Source organism: Cololabis saira, chromosome 4, assembly GCF_033807715.1.
Source record: "Cololabis saira isolate AMF1-May2022 chromosome 4, fColSai1.1, whole genome shotgun sequence".
NCBI lineage: Eukaryota > Metazoa > Chordata > Actinopteri > Beloniformes > Belonidae > Cololabis > Cololabis saira.
In genome coordinates, this window is record NC_084590.1 from 36,035,870 (window position 1) to 36,053,718 (window position 17,849).

Here is a 17,849-nt window from a genome sequence, read left to right on the forward strand (position 1 = left end):
CTTAAAAGTAGTAGTCTCACGCCAGCCTTGGAGGGGGGGGATTATTTAATTTATATTTATTTAATTAAACTTATTAGATCGTCAAAACTCCTATCGTGTAACAAATATAATATGGGTTCTGGGGTTTAAGTGTAAATACGGCTTATTTCAATGTATGGGTAAGAGTGAGAGTGAAAAACCTACATAATCAGACAAAATCATGAATTAAGGCCGATTTATGGTTCCGCGTTACACTAACGCAGAGGTTACGCGGCGACGCATACCGTACATAGCGCGTCGCCGCGAAACCTACGGCGTAGGGCTCTGCGTCGATTTAACGCGGACCATAATTTAGGCTTTTAGGCTCATATGTTCCTCTTAACGCGGTAAGATACATATAAGAATAAGACAATTAATCGCCGTGTTTGGAGGCAAGAAGTATCCAGATGTGCTGGAAGTGAGTGGTTTCCTGAAGAGAGCCCGCTGTTGCCGTCAGGTCCATTTAAGCGGAGCGCATTCCTGCACAGCGCTCACGCAGGGAGGACGGAGCTGCGCTGCTGCCGCTGCCGCTGCGCCGAGACTCGCACCGCCGCGCCGGGGCTGGACGCAGCTGGGACGGAGAGAGCGCAAACACACCCTCCGAAACGAGCTGAAACGACACGCCCGAGGCTTTCCCAGCGCGGGGCTCGAGGGAGCGGACGCAGCGATGTCGGAGTTTCTGCTGGGGCTGCTCGGGGAGCGGCTGGTGGACGGAGAGAAAGCCGAGGTGGACGTGCAGTCTCTGGGCAGCAGGCTGTCGCTGCTCGGGCTGTTCTTCGGCTGCAGCCTGAACGCGCCCTGCAAGCAGTTCAACGGCAGCCTGTGCGAGTTCTACAGCAGGTTCAAAAAGACGTCCGAGCACAAGGACAAATTGGAAATCGTCTTCGTTTCGTCCGACCAGGACCAGAAACACTGGCAGGACTTTTTGCAGGAGATGCCGTGGCCTGCGTTACCTTTCAAAGACAGACACAAAAAGGTAAGATGATGATGATGGGCAGCGGTGATGAATGATGAAGCTGCACAGGGAAGTCACGCTGCTGCTGGAAACGCATTTAGCTCAATTCTATCAGTGCAGCGATTTCATTTAGTTTTAGTCATAAAACTGGTGACAAGTAAGTTACTTTTGTTTGATCTCAATGGCTAAAATCAGACTTTATCACTTCAAATTGGTTGCAATCATCAGTAGCTGGGAAGAAAAAAAACACACACACCATTCCATCATAAAGAGGCATGATCTCAAAGTCTTAAGTCCCAATTAATTTCCCAGTACATGGGCAGAGAACTTTAGGTATATGAGAAGTAAATGTTTGCATTTGAGGAAAAACATCAGGTATGTCATGTGAATTTTGTTTCAAAAGAAAATCATATTTAGGTAATTTCTGTCATACATTGCGGGCAGTGAAGGGGCCATTTATACTTGGACCTAATTTTATCAAGACATCATAAATGTGCCAGACATTCCTAGGTTATTATTAGGAGAGGAAATACATTTCATTTCCTCCCCTTTTTCCACTTTGCACGAGCTAAGAATTTTATCCTGGGAATAATTGAAGAAACGTGGAATTGCAGCTGAGCCCAGAAAAGCAGAGTGATTATGTGGCATCTGTCCCGATAGCCAGTTTGCTGCATGTCTCCTGCCCTGTAAAGGCCTTGCATTCAGTTATTATCTTGTCTGCAGCTTTGTCTAGTTTTTTTCCTTTCCTTTTCTTTTCTTCTATAATGGCATAAACAAAGAGGTGCATTGAGTATTGAAACAAGCTACTTTGATTTTTATCAAATATTAACTCGTGGTTTATTAGTCTACTTCTTTTTTGACAATTGTCAGACCACTTGAGTTAAATATTTTTGTGATAGCCCTTCAAAAGGAAAACAATTTATATATATATATATATATATATATATATATATATATATATATATATTTGTGTGTATATGTATAAAAAAAAAACTGATTGCGAGGGGACGTTTTTTCTTTTTTACATAAAAGTCAGCAGACCATATTTTAACTTTTACTAGAAGATTTACATTTAAAAAAAAAAAGCAAACATCTTATAGATAACTATTGTACATTTAAAAAAAATATAACATTGTCTGCATCTCCTTTTACTGCATATGATATTTGCAGCTGCCAAAACCCTCTTTTTTTTTTTTTTTTGCCTGAACTATAGAATAAAGTATAATATTGCGTGCATTGCACATGTGTGAAGCAGGATGTCAGAAGGCCTAGCCAACGTCCTGTTAGCAGCTCAGGTCTCTTCTGCGTGGGAAGCTGGATGAGGCATAAACAAAGACGCATGCCCAGCTGCATTTGTTCGGCATCAGTCGGTGAATTCTGGTGACATTTTCAGAGTAAAATGCTGCTCTAATTACAAAACCTGCAAACAAAGACCTTTTTAACCTCTTCTGTCTTTAAGATGAGGCCTGAAGGTATTTATAGGAGGCATTCCTAGGAAATTGAAATTAAGAACAGTGTACATTGTATAACAATTTAATGTAACCTAATTTGTGTTTACCGTAATGTCACATTACCTATAAAATTGTTTTCCCCCCCCCCTTTTTTTTTAAATAATTATTTTTCCTTTTTTCAGTCTGGCCTCTTGCTGGGAATGCAACCTTAACTGTTCTTTGTGCGGCTGAGCCAGGACATGGACTGAATCATTGTCTCGTAAATTCTTTCTGATTGCAAGCGATGATTTCCGTTACACTTCATAATGAAGTCCAGGCATGAACGAGGCTCGGAGAAGACGGGAGGAGGTGGGGGTTGTCTCGTTGTCTGGGGTGGAGCCCATCCACCGTAACAGGGCAGTGTTATTAGGCTCTAACCTAGAAAGGAAAAAAAGACTGTGGCATCGTCCGGTCTCTTGCTGGTGGTCTGTGTGCTGTCTGTCTGGGCCTTGAGAGGATATTGCTCTGCTGTCGTCTGCCTTCATTTTGCAGAGGCCTGCAGTTTTCTTCTGTTCGGGCTCTGGCTGCATTTTCTAATTCTAACACTGAAGGATTCTGCAAGCTGTAATTTCGGTGCTCGTGTATACTGGGATGTGTGCATCCATTTGTGTTTCACTGATCCTCCCATCAGTCCGCTCGTGCTTATCTTAAGGAGTGCGGACATGAAATTGACCCACAATTTAGTTTACCCCACCACCACCACCACACGCGCACACATGCGCACTAACCTTAGACTTATTCTTCAAACATTCTTATCAGTTGTAGATTTTTTTTTTGCCTTTTTTTTTTTTTTTTTTTTTTTTTTGTCCTACTTGAACACGATTGCCAAACATATGCTTTGCTTTAGCTTCTCACACGTTTGCACTCCATTTCTTTTGATTTTTGGGTTCTGGGTGAGTGATGTTAGTAAACTGAGTACATCATCTCCAGCTGTAAGAATTTATAATGGATTTTTTTTTCAACATTTTTGAGGCAAAACAATGAATGGATTAGTCGGAGAAATTAATTTAGAAAAATGGACTGACTAAATGATGAATGTAATTGTTAATCGAAGCCATAATTAAGTGCCTATTGTGTTGGGATTTCTCTATTTTGGTGAAATGTAAGGCTGAAGTCTCTTGGCATTATGGCGCACACATTTTTCTTTTTGATTTTGTGTCTTGAATTTATGTGCAGCAGCCATTTATTTATTCATTTTTTTTTTGCAGTTCCGGCTCTGTGGTGTTGGCAGGTGTTCAGAAACGACAGTTTGGACGCTTTAATTTGGCTTTGAGAAGCAAAAGAAGATGAACAATTTCTAAAAGTGAACGTCACAGGATTTGAGAATCAGTTTTACATTTTTTTTCTATTGACGGACGTACTGTAGACAGACCTAATGGCGTGGTGATGTTGACCCAGTGAAGAACTCTGACGTTGTGGGTCTCTGGACTAAGTGGCCCCATCAACCCTCTTCTCAGGTTTTCCTTTGACTCGGTGCAAACAGAGCTCATATCCTGGTGACGGGAGCAATTTTTCTTTAGCTGTGCCTCTCACAGCTTCACCGCCCACCTCAGATTCCCTGACTGTACCGCCTCCCTCCCTTCCCCCCTTTATCCTCCTCCTCCTCCTCCTTTTCTCTCTGTTCCTTCCATGCCATGCACCGACTTGGCCATCTATCTCCCACCGCAGGCTGTCCACTTCTTCTTTCACTTTTGGCTTACCCAGGCTTTCCTGTCGCAGGAAATGTTCGTTACTTAATCAAGACAGGAGGATGTCCTTCATTAAATCTAGATGGAAGGAAAACTCTTTAACCTTAAACCGAGGGCAATTCCTGTTTAATATTTTACTGGAAAAAATGGCTAAACTGTCCTTTTTAGTCTTCTGGTTTGTGACTGTAGCCTCCAACAATGTAATCTAAAGAGAAGTTACAGATGAATTTGCTCTTTCCTCATTCGTCTGTTTTTAGAAACACTTGGGTCAGTTATGCATCGTTTATTAGGGTTCTCATTTTGAGGAGTGGAACATTTCTAGTAAGGAGTTGTTTCTATAAAAGCCAGACAGGCCAAGGTGTCAGGACATTGTTTCTGAGCAGCAAACAGCAGCAGAGCTCTTCTGGTGCCCAGAGTCGCTGGATGTCTGTGTTGTTCAGAGATGGCCAGCTGTCTGGCAGCCGTGCCTCGCTGGCTCTGCCTTACATGGACTTGTGCTGCAAGAGGGAGACATGCACGTGTGTAAGGCTGCGAAAGGTGACGTGAAAGCCCAGCTTGGCCAAGGGTGGTAAAAAGAGGCTGAAATGCTGCCAGAGTTGTTCCTGCAGGGTTCACGATGGGGAGAATCAAGGCTTCCTGTCTGCGTCTCCCCTGGCTGGCGGTTCTGCAGTCGTTCCCCCAGAGGCGGGACACCCGCTTGCTCCCTTGGCTCCCTGCCTGGGCCTGAGTTTGCAGACAGGAGGGTTTCAGAGTGAGGCTGAGGATGCCTTTCATCAGTCTGTCAGTGATCTGCTGAAAACTGCTCTGCACTCTGCCCATCATCTGTCGCAGCCCTCCTTGTCCTGCGACCAGGGAAGCAGTTTAAAAGGATCCTGAACTGTTTTATCTGTCGGTAGTAATCTTCCGCTCTTGACCTACTGATAGATTAACTGCCATTTTATTTTGTCGGCCTGTACTGTCTGATCTCTGTTTTGTGAGTGTGCTAACTCTCTCGCAATGGAAGCAAGTAACTCCAACAGACGGTGAGATTTTAAGGCTTCTCTGATGTAGCGCCGAACGGTTCAGACGTGATTTTAAGATTCAAAGAAGATGACTGCTCAACTCATGTCCTCCGAACCTGATGAAGTAACAGTGTTTCATATCCAAATTTGTTAATGATCAGTGATGAGACAAAAATAAATCAGTTATCAAATAAAACTGCAGGATGTGAGAAAGTCAAGGCGCATTTGGACAGCATCACAGAACATGGTGGACTATCAAGTAACTGGGGGTTTGGAGTGGAACCGATACAAGAAGCTTAACAAAAGTGGCCATTACATATTTATTTTACAAGCTACAACTGTGAAGCTTTGATCTCCAGATTTCTAATCCTTCTTACTTCAATCCCTCTGTTAGAGGCTTTAGTACGTAGCCTAATGAAGTTGGAACTGAGCAGAAAAGATAAGTTAATTCTCCGTTCGAGGCTTTTGACCTCGAAGAATTCACTGACTGGTAAAATGAGAGGTTTTTTTATGCATTTATTACACGTATAGAATATACCACATCAAGATGCAGATTATTGATATCTCTCTGAAGTTCCTGTTAGGTTGGACTTTCTGCACCGAAACATATTTGAATTTTTTTCTTTTCTGTAAGAAATCTTCAGGTGGTTGAAGAAGGTTTACCCAGAAATAACTGAATGCAGTTTAATACGTAAATGGTGTGGTGGTATAGTTGCTTTGGCAGCTAAGATTTAAGCTCAGTCACTTTCTTCTTTTCTCTTCCATCATTACTTTCTTGAATCTCTTATTCACCTTTGCTGTGATGCTCACTGTAACTTTGTGACCTCACTACATCATTATTCCATCATTTAATATGTAACTCAATGCTGTAAAGCCATTTTGTAGTTCTCTCAAAGGATTACTGGGATTGACGTCTAAAGTTACTTTGGGGGTTTTTTGCTGATAGTTGGGATGGGAGGCCACAAGAACTGGGCAACACTTCCTAAAAATAATAAAATAATGTTTTAAATGGCATTTAAACTGAAAATTTTAACATGGGAAAACTCCTCTGTGAGGCTTTAATGAGATCAGATAACGTATTGGGCCAGTTTGATGATGATCTTCATTTTTCACAATAAGTTTTGTTGTTGTGTACTTTTTTGTTTTCATGTGATTTTGTATTAAAACTGGCGTGTTTTGCTGGAGAGTTTGTAACCGTTGGTTTTCTAAAGCGCACTTTATGAACACAAACAGAAACCGGATGAAGAGATCCAAAAGTGCCAACATCTGATGGAAACCGGTGTCTATCCAGAGCACGGTTATCCATATGTTGATACATTTGTGATAAATGTCAGTGCTTTTCAAAAGGTAGTGTGACATCCCTGTCCTTGTCACTGATTTTATATTTTTTTCTCTTTTTTTTCCTGGGTAATTGCAGGAAATATACGTTTATTTTCCGCTCAACACCCACTCTGCTGGTTGTGTGCCATTAATGAGCTCATGAACAATGAATGTGGAAATATTTAAACCTTGGTGTAAATCCACCGTGACCATTTTAATCACTAATATTTATACATTCCACTTCACACCATCTGTTTTTTTTTTTTTTTACTGTCACACAACCAGCGCCTCTTGGTGTGAAGTGACCTCGCAGAAATTGTTGCCTCGGTTTGGGCTGCAAGCGTGCGTGTCTGGCTGCACAACTGAAGTTGAGTCTCTTGCAGCTGTGAGGCCTTGTTGCTGTGTGCCATGTTTAACAAGAGCTTATGTATGGAATGTGTGTAGACACCTGCTGCACTGAAGCCGCTCAAGGCCAGAGGGCATGGAAACAGTGTGCGTTTTGTGAAGACTGGATACTTGGCACTGCCAACTGTCACATCTCACACCACCAAGCTTGTGTTACTATCTCTTTTCACCGGCCATTGTGGCCTCTTTACAGGGAGATGTGTAATACTATGAGAGGTGACAATGGGGATTTCATCAGAGGTAAAGTTCAGGGGCTTAAGTTACCCCAGTGAGAGTTGAAGGAACAGTCGCAGTGTGTGTCTTGTAAAACCCAAGCCTCTTGCAACTCAATATGTTTTCACTTCTGTTAAACGACAACGCACAATAGCTGTTAGGCTGCGACCTCTGTCCGCGCTCCACGGACCGCCGAAACGATACTCCGGGACTAAGTTTTACTCTTTGTCTTTTTTGTTCTCCCGGTTGACGCTGTGCGGGTTTACAGGCAGGACTTTCCAAAGCTGAGTGACGTTAAAGATAATGGACACGGCTGATGTTATTCACCGCCGTGTCTGCAGTAGCTCTGAATGAGAACAACAGATGATTCATTCACTTGTGTACATCATCCCAAACCAGCCCAACACACCAGTAACACACTTTAACTGTGAAATTATCCAAACCGCCGCTGCGTAAAGTTCAGTGCGAAATCATGTGATATTCATTTTGGATTCTGGTGTTGACAGGATAACAGTGAAGTCTGAGCATCTTTACATGGGGAAGAACAGCACATGGTGGTTGTTTGACTTGATAAGGCTACCGTCATCTGCTTCTGCTTTTGTTATTTTTTCATCATGTCTCTGTATCTGGATTTGTTCTCTTTCTTCAATCTAAGGATGGGCTGTGGTACCCGGACCCTCCCCCAGTCAATCTTCCAGTCTGTAATTGCCCCACACCGCAGCTCGGCAGCCCTTTCCAACATAATAACAGCACCGTGGCCCCAGGGGCATCCTGCCATCCAGAGCTGTCCTTCTTTTTGCCTTTTGTTATTGTCTAGATTGAATCTAGGCTCTTTTGTGACATCCCCGTTTCCTCCTCATCATCACCGCTGATCGTATTTCTTAATATAAATGGAAAAAGACACTGATGGATATGTTGGGTGTACTGTTAGACGCAGTGCCAATGTGAATCTTTGTTACAAACGCACAATCGAATCCATCGTCTGCAAGACATCTGCTCCATCTGGGAGTGAAACTGTTGATTAGGTGTAAATTTATTCATAGTTTGGCCATTTCTGAAGTTTCCCCTTGGATGATAACCCTTTCCCCTCCATGGGAGCACTAGCCCACGGTGGGTGGAAGCGCTGCTGTGTGTCTGCACAAGCTGTAAACCTTCCATTTTCTGTGATTTATTCATCCGAGTGCAAGTGCTCCTGCAGCTCCTTTGCCTGTCTAAAAAGAGTGTTTCTGCACAAAGAGACCCAGTATGTCAGAATGTAGCATAGTACATTGGCACCAGCCTCGCCGCTGCATGTGGCTCAGAGTTGTATCAAGCAGCTGGCGAACATGCACTCTCGCACCAAAAAGAAACCTTTGTCTTTCTGACCGCAAGGCATCTTTTTTTTGTAACAGATCTTTATGCAGCACAGAAGAGTATTTTTCGTGGTTTTAAAATGTGATATTGAATCTCATTTGAAACAACAATTGATTACTTTTAGGGAAGCGTCGTCCCTATCTCTTATTATCACGTCTTGGACTCGGACAGTATCAAGCAACTTAACCTCCACGCCTGTAGGGGGACTTACTGAGTTGAAATAAAAGATTAGCTTTAACATTGACTATTTTGTCACTGATTTCCTTACACTTTGGACATTGTAACGCCCTGGCACATTCCTTCTGCACATGCCAAGCCATACATGGAAAGATTTTGGGAAAAAGAAACATTTTGTTTTTTTTAAATGGGGAAATGTGCACATATTTGCTTGGTGACACAAACGGCCAGACAAAATTCTCAAGTGTATTTTGTTATTTTGTCAATTCTGCATGGCAGAATACAGATAAGCATTAAGTCGCACATGTCAACAAGTGACAAAGAAATTGATTGGGCAGCTGATGAACTCTGCTGATTAAATGTCATTTTGTGGGTACTGGTATCAGCCCGTCGCTTCAGGCCTGTAAACAAAGATTGAATGCGGCTACATCTCCAACGTAGACAGCCTTATCAGTGTGGCTGTTGTGGAACTATGATTACCTGTGGACTGCTATCAGCTGATCATTTGTATTTCTTTTTTCTTTATTTGACATCCAGTGAATCGGCTTATGCCCAGGAAAATATGTTTTCCAGAAAAACTAACTTTTTTATTTTTCGCTGGTCTAATGGGGTACAATAGTTTCAGGATTATTGTGGCCAACGAGACCAACTAAAGCTTTGCAACTGCTTCATTTACACAGCTTCAGTTTAAAATTGAAGCATTGATATAAGACCAATGAGATCATCTGCGTATTTCATATTTCAGCACCTCCAGTCACATCGTTAGCCACTGTACAAACAGCAATCAGCTGTAGTATGTCATTTGGATTGCTAAGGGGGCTTTTTAATGCCAGCTGGTGATATTGCAGCAGTGAAGTGTTTATAAAGAAATTTTAGGAATGTTCTTCCATTTGTGCACTTGTAAACAAGGCATGTGAACGTTGCTCTCAACAGTTTCGATCATCATAAGCTGCTCTTCGCTACAGCGTTTTATAAATGCCATGTAGTAATATTAGACGCATTTAATAATGACACAATGTGGTCAATGCAGACTCTCAACAGTTAAGCCTCTTAAATGAAATGGAACCACTTTACAAGCAGACGGCTACATAAAGAAGTAGTTATCTGGTCTGGGGCATGATGAAGCAACTTCAAACTGAGCCTGTGTGTAGCCCAGAGAAAGCACTCAGGTTTGTTGGTCAAACAGGGGTCAGCAATCAAAAACCCTGGCCAATATCACCATCTTGGATTAGGGCATAAATTAGAATCAAAGGAATCTGTCTGCACGCCTGGTGCCTTCAGAGTGAACTATACAGAGATGCATATTTTATTGAACCTTTTTAACAAACTTTGATCTATTTTTTTCAAAGCCCACACTTAGGCATGCGTCTGCCTACATTAAGGCCTGCGTCGGCCACCATCATAGAGGAAACTGAGCAGGATTCAAATCTAGAAATGCATTTGTCACTTTCTTTGAAAGTTTGAAGAAGCTTGCACTCTTGCACCCTGTTTCACGGCTGGTAACCAGACCTGCCTCGTGCTTCTGACTGTCTGGATGATAGATTTTTTTTTTTTCCTTCTCTATTTTACGGAGTTTATGTTCATGGCATGCTTTGACCTTGTTGATCTCCCATAATTCGGATTAGCTGGTTCTAACTGATAGTTGATCCTCACTTTACTACTAGACAGATGCTACATTTACAGCAAGCTGTTAATCTTTTGCAGCATAATGAGGCGGCAGATGATGTATCGTATATCTAATTAGGTCAGATGCCAGCACACAGTTTCTCAGAAGAATCCTCTTCCATAATATTGAATCAACTCTTTCATTTCGGCCTCATTGTGTTATGACAATCGGAGGAGAGCAAACAAGTAACCATCTTCAAATGTGCTTTTTCTGCCACAGCTCAGCGATTCAGTGCTACTCAAGAACCGTGTGGCTTATTTAAATGCCGTGGTTGCTAAGTTGGCACGTTGCATTAAGAAAGTTGGGGGGAAAACAAACATTAGGGAAGTCCTGCTGAAGTGGATCTCTTGCCCTCCAGCTCATTATTTTCCTAATAACTAAAGAGTCACCTGGAATTCTTTGGAGGCGCACACAGCTCCCTCTCCTCCAGGAGACTGCTCACAAACAAGCACGCTTTGTAATTGGATCATTCAATACGTTTCTGTCTCAATTACGAGTGGAATATCCGACATCATCTGCAGCCAAGTTTGCTGAGTTTAGCAAGCTGGTGTCATTTAACACCACTGTCTTCAGGCTCTCCTAAATGCATAATCACACTATATCTACGGTACTTGGAGGGGAAAAAAATGCATATGTTGATAATCCTTCTTGGAGTCTCCCTGCGCATGCGCACTCAAGTGGCATGATTCTTCGGAATACATTTGGGAGCTATTACTCGGGGTCACTGGTGGGCAAACTAATCTGCGAAATAAATAATGGCGCTGCAGTGGTGCTCGTAAATTGGTCCGTGCAGCCGCATTATTCCTGATTCCACATCGACTGCTACTGAAAGCCTGTCACTAGGGCAGTGCTAAGGGGCGCATAATCGTACCTGCTTATGCCAATGATTGCATGTAACTATGGATGCAGTGCTTTTAATTCCGGCATGTGGAGAATATAAAATGAGATTAGAAAAAAGATGTGCCTTTTCCCTGATCTGATTCATTTTCTGTAATCCGCTATGTGTTTTTGAAAATGGCAGCACACCAAACTACTGAACTGAATGCTCTCAGTGAGACTCGACAGCTGAAATGCAAGCATGGTTAAAATGCAGAAATCCAAATGATCTTTAATGCTGCCCTTGTCAAGCTTTCACGATTAAATGAAATAATAATTCTCTGTATGTGTTTTTGAAACGTTGTCCTGATGACCTGTAGGAAATTAACACCAAACGATACAGTATTAACTCCCTGTTTTGATTTTGAGGTCTGGCTTTCTCTTATTTTTCTGGCTCACTGTCATCCTTATTGGAAGTTTTTTCAGCTTAAGAAAGCTGTGTTTTCAATAAAAAAAAAACACACACAAAAAAACATTGTTCTCGAGAAGCGTCATACTGGTGACGACAGTAAAGCATTCATCCTCCTAAAAGACAAATATTTCCCTCAAGAATTGCAAAATAAAAATGATTATTGGTCACAGTTGTGGCCGTAGATGCAAGAGTTGTGTCCTTCTCATTGTGTGAAAAGTCAACTGTTTTCCCTCAATATTAGGCGATAACTTCTTTGTCTTGTATCCTCATTAAGGATAACATGATTTTGCTACTTTTTTCCTGAGAGCAAATAATGTTTTTTATGGATTTTCTACATTTAAAGCTTATACAGTAGTGAGTTGTGGAAAACCAGCATTATTATTGTTGGTTGTTATTATTTCTATTATTGTTGTTGTGTTGGACAGACGTGTTGAATTGTGTTCCATGTTGTTTTCCCTTTGCAGCAGCAAATAAAGCACCCAGTCTGACCCTAGTGCTGTGGATTCTGTTATGGTCAGCAACATTGGCAGGGCGGATGATGGACTAATGAGGTGCATTTGGACCAAATGGAGGGATCTGGGGACTGAGGAAGCCTTTTCTCTGAATGCATTTGCAGCGTAGATGGAGAAATCTGAAATAATGCAACAGCCTGTGATTGTTTAGGTTTCCGAATGGCAGTCTTTGCTGGTGTTGGGGTTGCATGTTCAACCGAATGGTGTTCAGAGTGTCATCATCGTAATGAAGCTCCTACTCTGAAGTAAAACTTAAATAAAAGAAAAAGAACCCCATAAAAGCAACTTTATGAGTTGTAATCCATTAAAAGTTTTTGAAGTGCAGACACAAAAAAAAGGAAACTTTCTATGAGCTATGGAAAAAGTTTGAAACAGCTAAGGTCCCAAAGTACTGCCAATTCTTTTGGCAGTAACAGGGCAATTAATATGACTAATATATGATTTAATATGACACATGGCAAGAGCATAGGAGGTGTCATGGGAGATGCTTATGATCTGTGTAAAAGGTATTGCCATTAAACAGTCAGACTTGAGAGTCTGAGAAGGGCTCGTCTGTTCATCTCTACAGCTGTTGCGTCCTTCTTTCAAATCAGAAATGCTGTTTTGTTTTTTTTTGTTGGCTAAAAACCTCACCACATCCATTCCACACATTTTTCAGTTAATGAAATTGCCATTTGTTTCTGAGCGAGGTCTCTTACAAATCAGATGCTTTTGGTGGTTCTGAGAGTGGACCCCCTGCCGGGGCTGTGATGTGGCTTAGCTCTGCCTCTTTGTTGTGAGGCTAATGTTGATTTTTGATTAGTCTTTTTTTTTTTTCCTGCACAATCTGTTTGCATGGCACATCAATCCCACCACCATGTTTAATGAAAGGGTTTACTGGCTTAAGCCTGTTGTAAGGAGCACGAGAGGTCTCATCCTTTCACTGAGGAACGAGAGCAGCCCTCGGACACAAGTGTCCGGGCAATTAGAGACGCCGGGGCTTCAAAGAGAGAGATTACAGACCCACCGAGTCATGGCTGGCTTCTTTCTTGCTCTGCTCATTGGTTCAATTAGTGGTGTGGCATATTATGATTGGTGCTTTTTTTTTTTTTTTGATTTTCCACAGACCACTTGAGGAGGAGACAACTTAATATAGTCACAGGGTCTTTATCTGGGGCTGATTCAATGGATGCAACATCAAGAGCTCTTACTCACTCAACTGGATTCCTGCTGAATAAAGGCATGAGATAGTCATACATCCTAATGCAGTTAGGGGTTATGAGCACAAATCCAAAGCACATTGGCTGTATAATATGAAAATGTTCAAACATGCATTATATCCACTCTTATTGACTCTGCTCTTTATGAACACATAAAATCAGCATTGTAAAGCAGTTTAGACCCCAGTCTCACAAGAAAAGGGGGAAAAAAACAATAAAAAATGTTTTGTATTGTCATTTTTTTTTCTTCCTTTTAGCTTTTTTTTCTCTAATGCCCAACCCTATCCAAAGATGAAAAGTGTCCTTTCATTCTGCTGGCTCAGATTTCGGTCAAACTCAGTTTTCTGGTGAGACGGTCAGTGATGGTACTCATCAAGTTCACTTCAATCTCCCTCAGGCCTAAAAGAGACCCTGTTACAGCAAATTGGGAGGAAAAATAAATCCCTTTTGACAAAATAACTTCAGATTTATTGAGAATTGGAGTGTCTTCGGGTGCCTCAATGTGGCACAGGTTCCTAAACCATTTTTTTAAAAAGCTTTTGACATAATATGAGAGTGTGACCAGGCTAACAAGCTATTGTTTTAGGTATCATTGTCTTGTAGGATGACTTGATTTCAGCCGAACTTTAGCTGCGGCACAGAGGGAGTCACATTTCAGTCCAAAAACACCCCAGCACCCCTACGCTTCAGGGTTGCGATGAGTTGCTTCTGCTAATATGCTCAAACATGCACATTTGGTTTTCATCAAATGCGCCTTTGTGCAATAAGCCCAGATATCTATGTTTCAGTCACGCCTCTCCAAGGGAAGTTGCTCCAGAATGTTTGCAAGTTTGCAAACTTAAGCTGTGCTAACTTTTTTTTTTGTTTTGTTTTTTTCTTTAGTTGTCCACTTGTGAATAATCCCACTGTACAATGACAGGCTCTGAATTATAAAGAAATGGCCTTATAACCCCTCACAGACTGATATCTGAAAACAGTTGCTTCTCTGAAGGTCACTGGTTAATGTCTTTCCCTCTTGGCATTGTGTTAACACACATCTGAGCGCGCCAAACTAGCAAACTGCCAAATCATCTGCTTCTTGCTGGTGATCAGTTGATTCATTTAACTTGATAAGCTGCATGCTACTTCTTGCCCTCTTAATATCTGACGGGTAAGGGTACGAGTTCTTAAGTCACATTTCCCACATGTTTTATTTGTTTTTGTTAAACAAAATAATTACATGTTGTTGTTCATCTGAGGTTACATTTACCAAATTTTAATACCACATGATGACTAGAAGATTTGTTTTCCTTATTAAAAAAGGTTCCTGATCCATAAAGCATATAGACATAAAATAGGGTGTACTTCCTTTTTCACATGACTGTATATACTTGGAGGGAATGGCCAAAACAGATGTTGTTATTTTCATCCGTCTGTTGATTTAAAGCATCAACCCACGATACGCTGTTGATATTTCTTGCACTTCTACATCTGAGTTTCAATTAATAAATCTGGAAAAGGATCATAATTCCTCACACACGTCAAATCCCACATTTAACTACAAATTCCAGTCCAAAAATGTTATTGATGCGAGATGAAACTGTCTCCTTTTTTTTCTTTTTTTTTCCAAAGTTTGAATGTATTCCCCCCTGGATATCAACTTTTTATGACTGGAAAGAGAAAAGCTTGAAACTGAATGCCTGTGACTGCAGCCTTCCATATTGTTATCATATTATTTACACTCTTATGGGTAGGACTTATGATAAAATATGTCCCTTGCATACAAGACCGGCATTGTGGTTTAAAGATAAAAGCTAAGGGAGGTGTCTTCTTCAGACAGCCGTGACGTTGTGTACACTGAAGCAGCATTGGCAAAAACTCTCCCTCTCCCCCGCATCTAGTTTCCCAGCATATTTTTATTTCTTGTTCATAGGAAAACTCTATTTACTAGTAGTCTAAGACGTGACAGGACTTGATGCTCGAGTCTATTCTTGAGTGGTTTTGTTTAAAGGAGGAGTAGTTGCGGAAACTCATGCAAACTCAATATGAGATCATATCTGTTGATGTGACTTTTAAGCCTGCAAGGTGTTAAAGATCATTCAAGTATGGAGACGGGATAAATACGGACAAAAGAAACTTAACCCTCCCTCTGCTCCGCGGCTACGCACTATGTCACTCGCCACCTGCTCATTTGACAGCAGGTGTGTTCAGAAAGTACCAGGTTCTGCTCTGACAACCCCAGTGTGTGTCCTGTGGCCTGTAAGCCTCCCTTTTTTTTTGTAAAGGTGGAGCATAGTTCACTAAGACCATTAAATATATTTTGTACATCAATAGTACACTGTTTGTGTGCACACAATCCCCGCAGAAATGGACAAAGCTGCTGAAATGAAGCGGAAAGAGGCCAAATGCTGGTTTCGTTTCAGGAATGTCGGCGTTTCTGCCAAAGCTCTGTACCTATTCATCTTCTCTCTTTTCATCTGTCATATAATTATGGTGTTCGACAAGAGCCAGAAGTATCTGGCTGTGTTTCCAATAAAACAGAGGTGGGAGCATTAAGCTAAATAATTATTGTTTAAGAAAGTAAAAATGCACCCTGACTCTAAGAGAAAAAAACGAGACTCAAAGCAAGAGGCATAGTTGGGATTATTGCCTCTCTCTCTCTGTCTGTCTGTCTGAGTTGCACTCATTGCAACTGAAAGCTCAAATCTCTCTCCTGCCCACTTCGCTGTGTGGCCGGAACCCCTTGAGAAGCAAAGGGATCTTCATCACTTGATCATTCCCCATCGCCGCTTTGTTTCTCCAGGTGTTCGCCTCTGAGCAGTCGGGATGAACTGCAGACGGAAACCTTCTCCATAAATATGTTCAAGAGAGAAAAAGTGGACGTGAAACATGTAAGCCAGAGCTTTCCGGGAGGCTGTCAGAATTCTCAGAGGAACTTAATAATGGACCTCTGCTTTTCCCACAGTGGGTTTCATTTAAATTTGAGATACTGGTGGTGTGTGAGGAGTCCTCTTAACTTTTTTTTGTTGTGGTGGGAGAGAGAACCTGGGAAGGGATCTGTCAGTGCAGCGTGGGGAGGAGACCTGATCCTAATGTATACTGTAATTACCGGCATCGGAGCATAATCACAATATATCAAAGCAGCATTTAAGCGTCACTTGATAACAGGCTGTTATTGGTCTGTGGGATTTTTAAAGTTTGCATGGCAGAACGATCCATATTCCTTCGGGGGATAGGGTGAAGTGTACATTTTTCTTGGTCTGCTAATGTATTTTTCCTTTGTCCATTCTTGGGGACTGAAAGCAGAGCCAAGTAAAATAAGTGCAGTGGTTTCGAAGTCCTGAATACATCAGCAAAAAACGGAGTACTTTATGTAAGTTTGTGGATTGAGATAGCAGACTGCGTGGCTTTTTGTGGCTGGTGAGCTGCCTGCGGAGGGATGGGTACAACATGTGTCCTTGGAATATATTAGCTAATGATGCAGTCCGGTTTCCCCGATGTGACCCGTTTGAACTGAAGTCGTGGTTAAGTTGGGACTCTGAGGTTGGAATTTTTGTTTGTTTTGTTTTTTGTTGGTACATGATGAATAAAGTCAGGCTGCAAAGCCAGACTAAAGTGGAGTGCTCAAGGAATACGTTTTTGTGGTCATGTTTGAGAAGTATCTATTAAAGGCTCGTTCTGTAAAGACGATGCTAGTAAAGAGAATATGAGCTTCAAAAGCTATGCTTGGGTGTCACGTAAGACAACCTTTTCACGTTGTTTGTTGTCACCCAAGTCTAAAAATATATCAGTTCAGTGAACCGTTCAGATTTGTAGAGTACTGTGACATCACAGATCTGATCTGGGGAGAATGTTCCTACTATCTGCTGTACCTGGGGAACTGGGAAGCACAAAAGCTGTTACACTGATTTAAGAAGACACAAAGAGTAAATATTCTTACCGTACAAGACGAGCACTTTGCTAAGGAATGCTGCAGCTGATATTTACAGATGATTACAGCAGGATCTCTGACCTCAAGTTTTGAATGGATTAGTTCTGGGGACAACAATGATGAATCTTATGGGGAATAGTTAAATGTTGGACATAAGATGTTGCCATCAATTCATAGATGGGTTGTGATGTCATGACATCTAAAATGAATTTTTTCTCATAACAAACAATGTAAAAAAACATCAATTCTCAACCACGTATTTAGGTTTTGGGCTCCTTGTACTGACAACGCAATGGAAAATATATATTCCTTTGCTGTCTTTAGTCATACAGTAGATCATTTTGGATGCTCACTCGTGCGACCTGGAGGCGTCAGAGGTTTGTAGAATCAAATGACATTTCCTTTTAAGAGGGTTTTGAACACAGCTCACAGAAGAGCAGGTGGAGTGACGTTAAGATGATGACTCAATTGACGTAAACCAGCTGCCATGAACGGAACTGAGAAGACTTGGTTGAAAACGGTGCTTTTGTAAAGTATCTCTGTGGTATTTCAGTCAAAGCATTTCAAATGACCTCAAGAAGCTGAGTCAGATGTGAAAGATGGGCATATTATGTGACATTTTAAGCCCAGTTTCAGTTGCCCAGTCTTCACGTT

At 41.6% G+C, this 17,849-nt stretch overlaps 1 protein-coding gene across 1 annotated transcript in view; it reads left to right on the forward strand.

Annotated features, from left to right (window-relative positions):
- The first annotated feature begins 366 nt into the window (after positions 1–366).
- Positions 367–17,849, forward strand: part of nxn (nucleoredoxin) — a 68,221-nt gene continuing 50,738 nt past the window's right edge. The window contains exon 1 of the mRNA XM_061719618.1: positions 367–994. Coding sequence (XP_061575602.1) covers positions 686–994 — 309 coding nt within the window. The 5' untranslated portion in view covers positions 367–685. The remainder of the gene's footprint in view (positions 995–17,849) is intronic.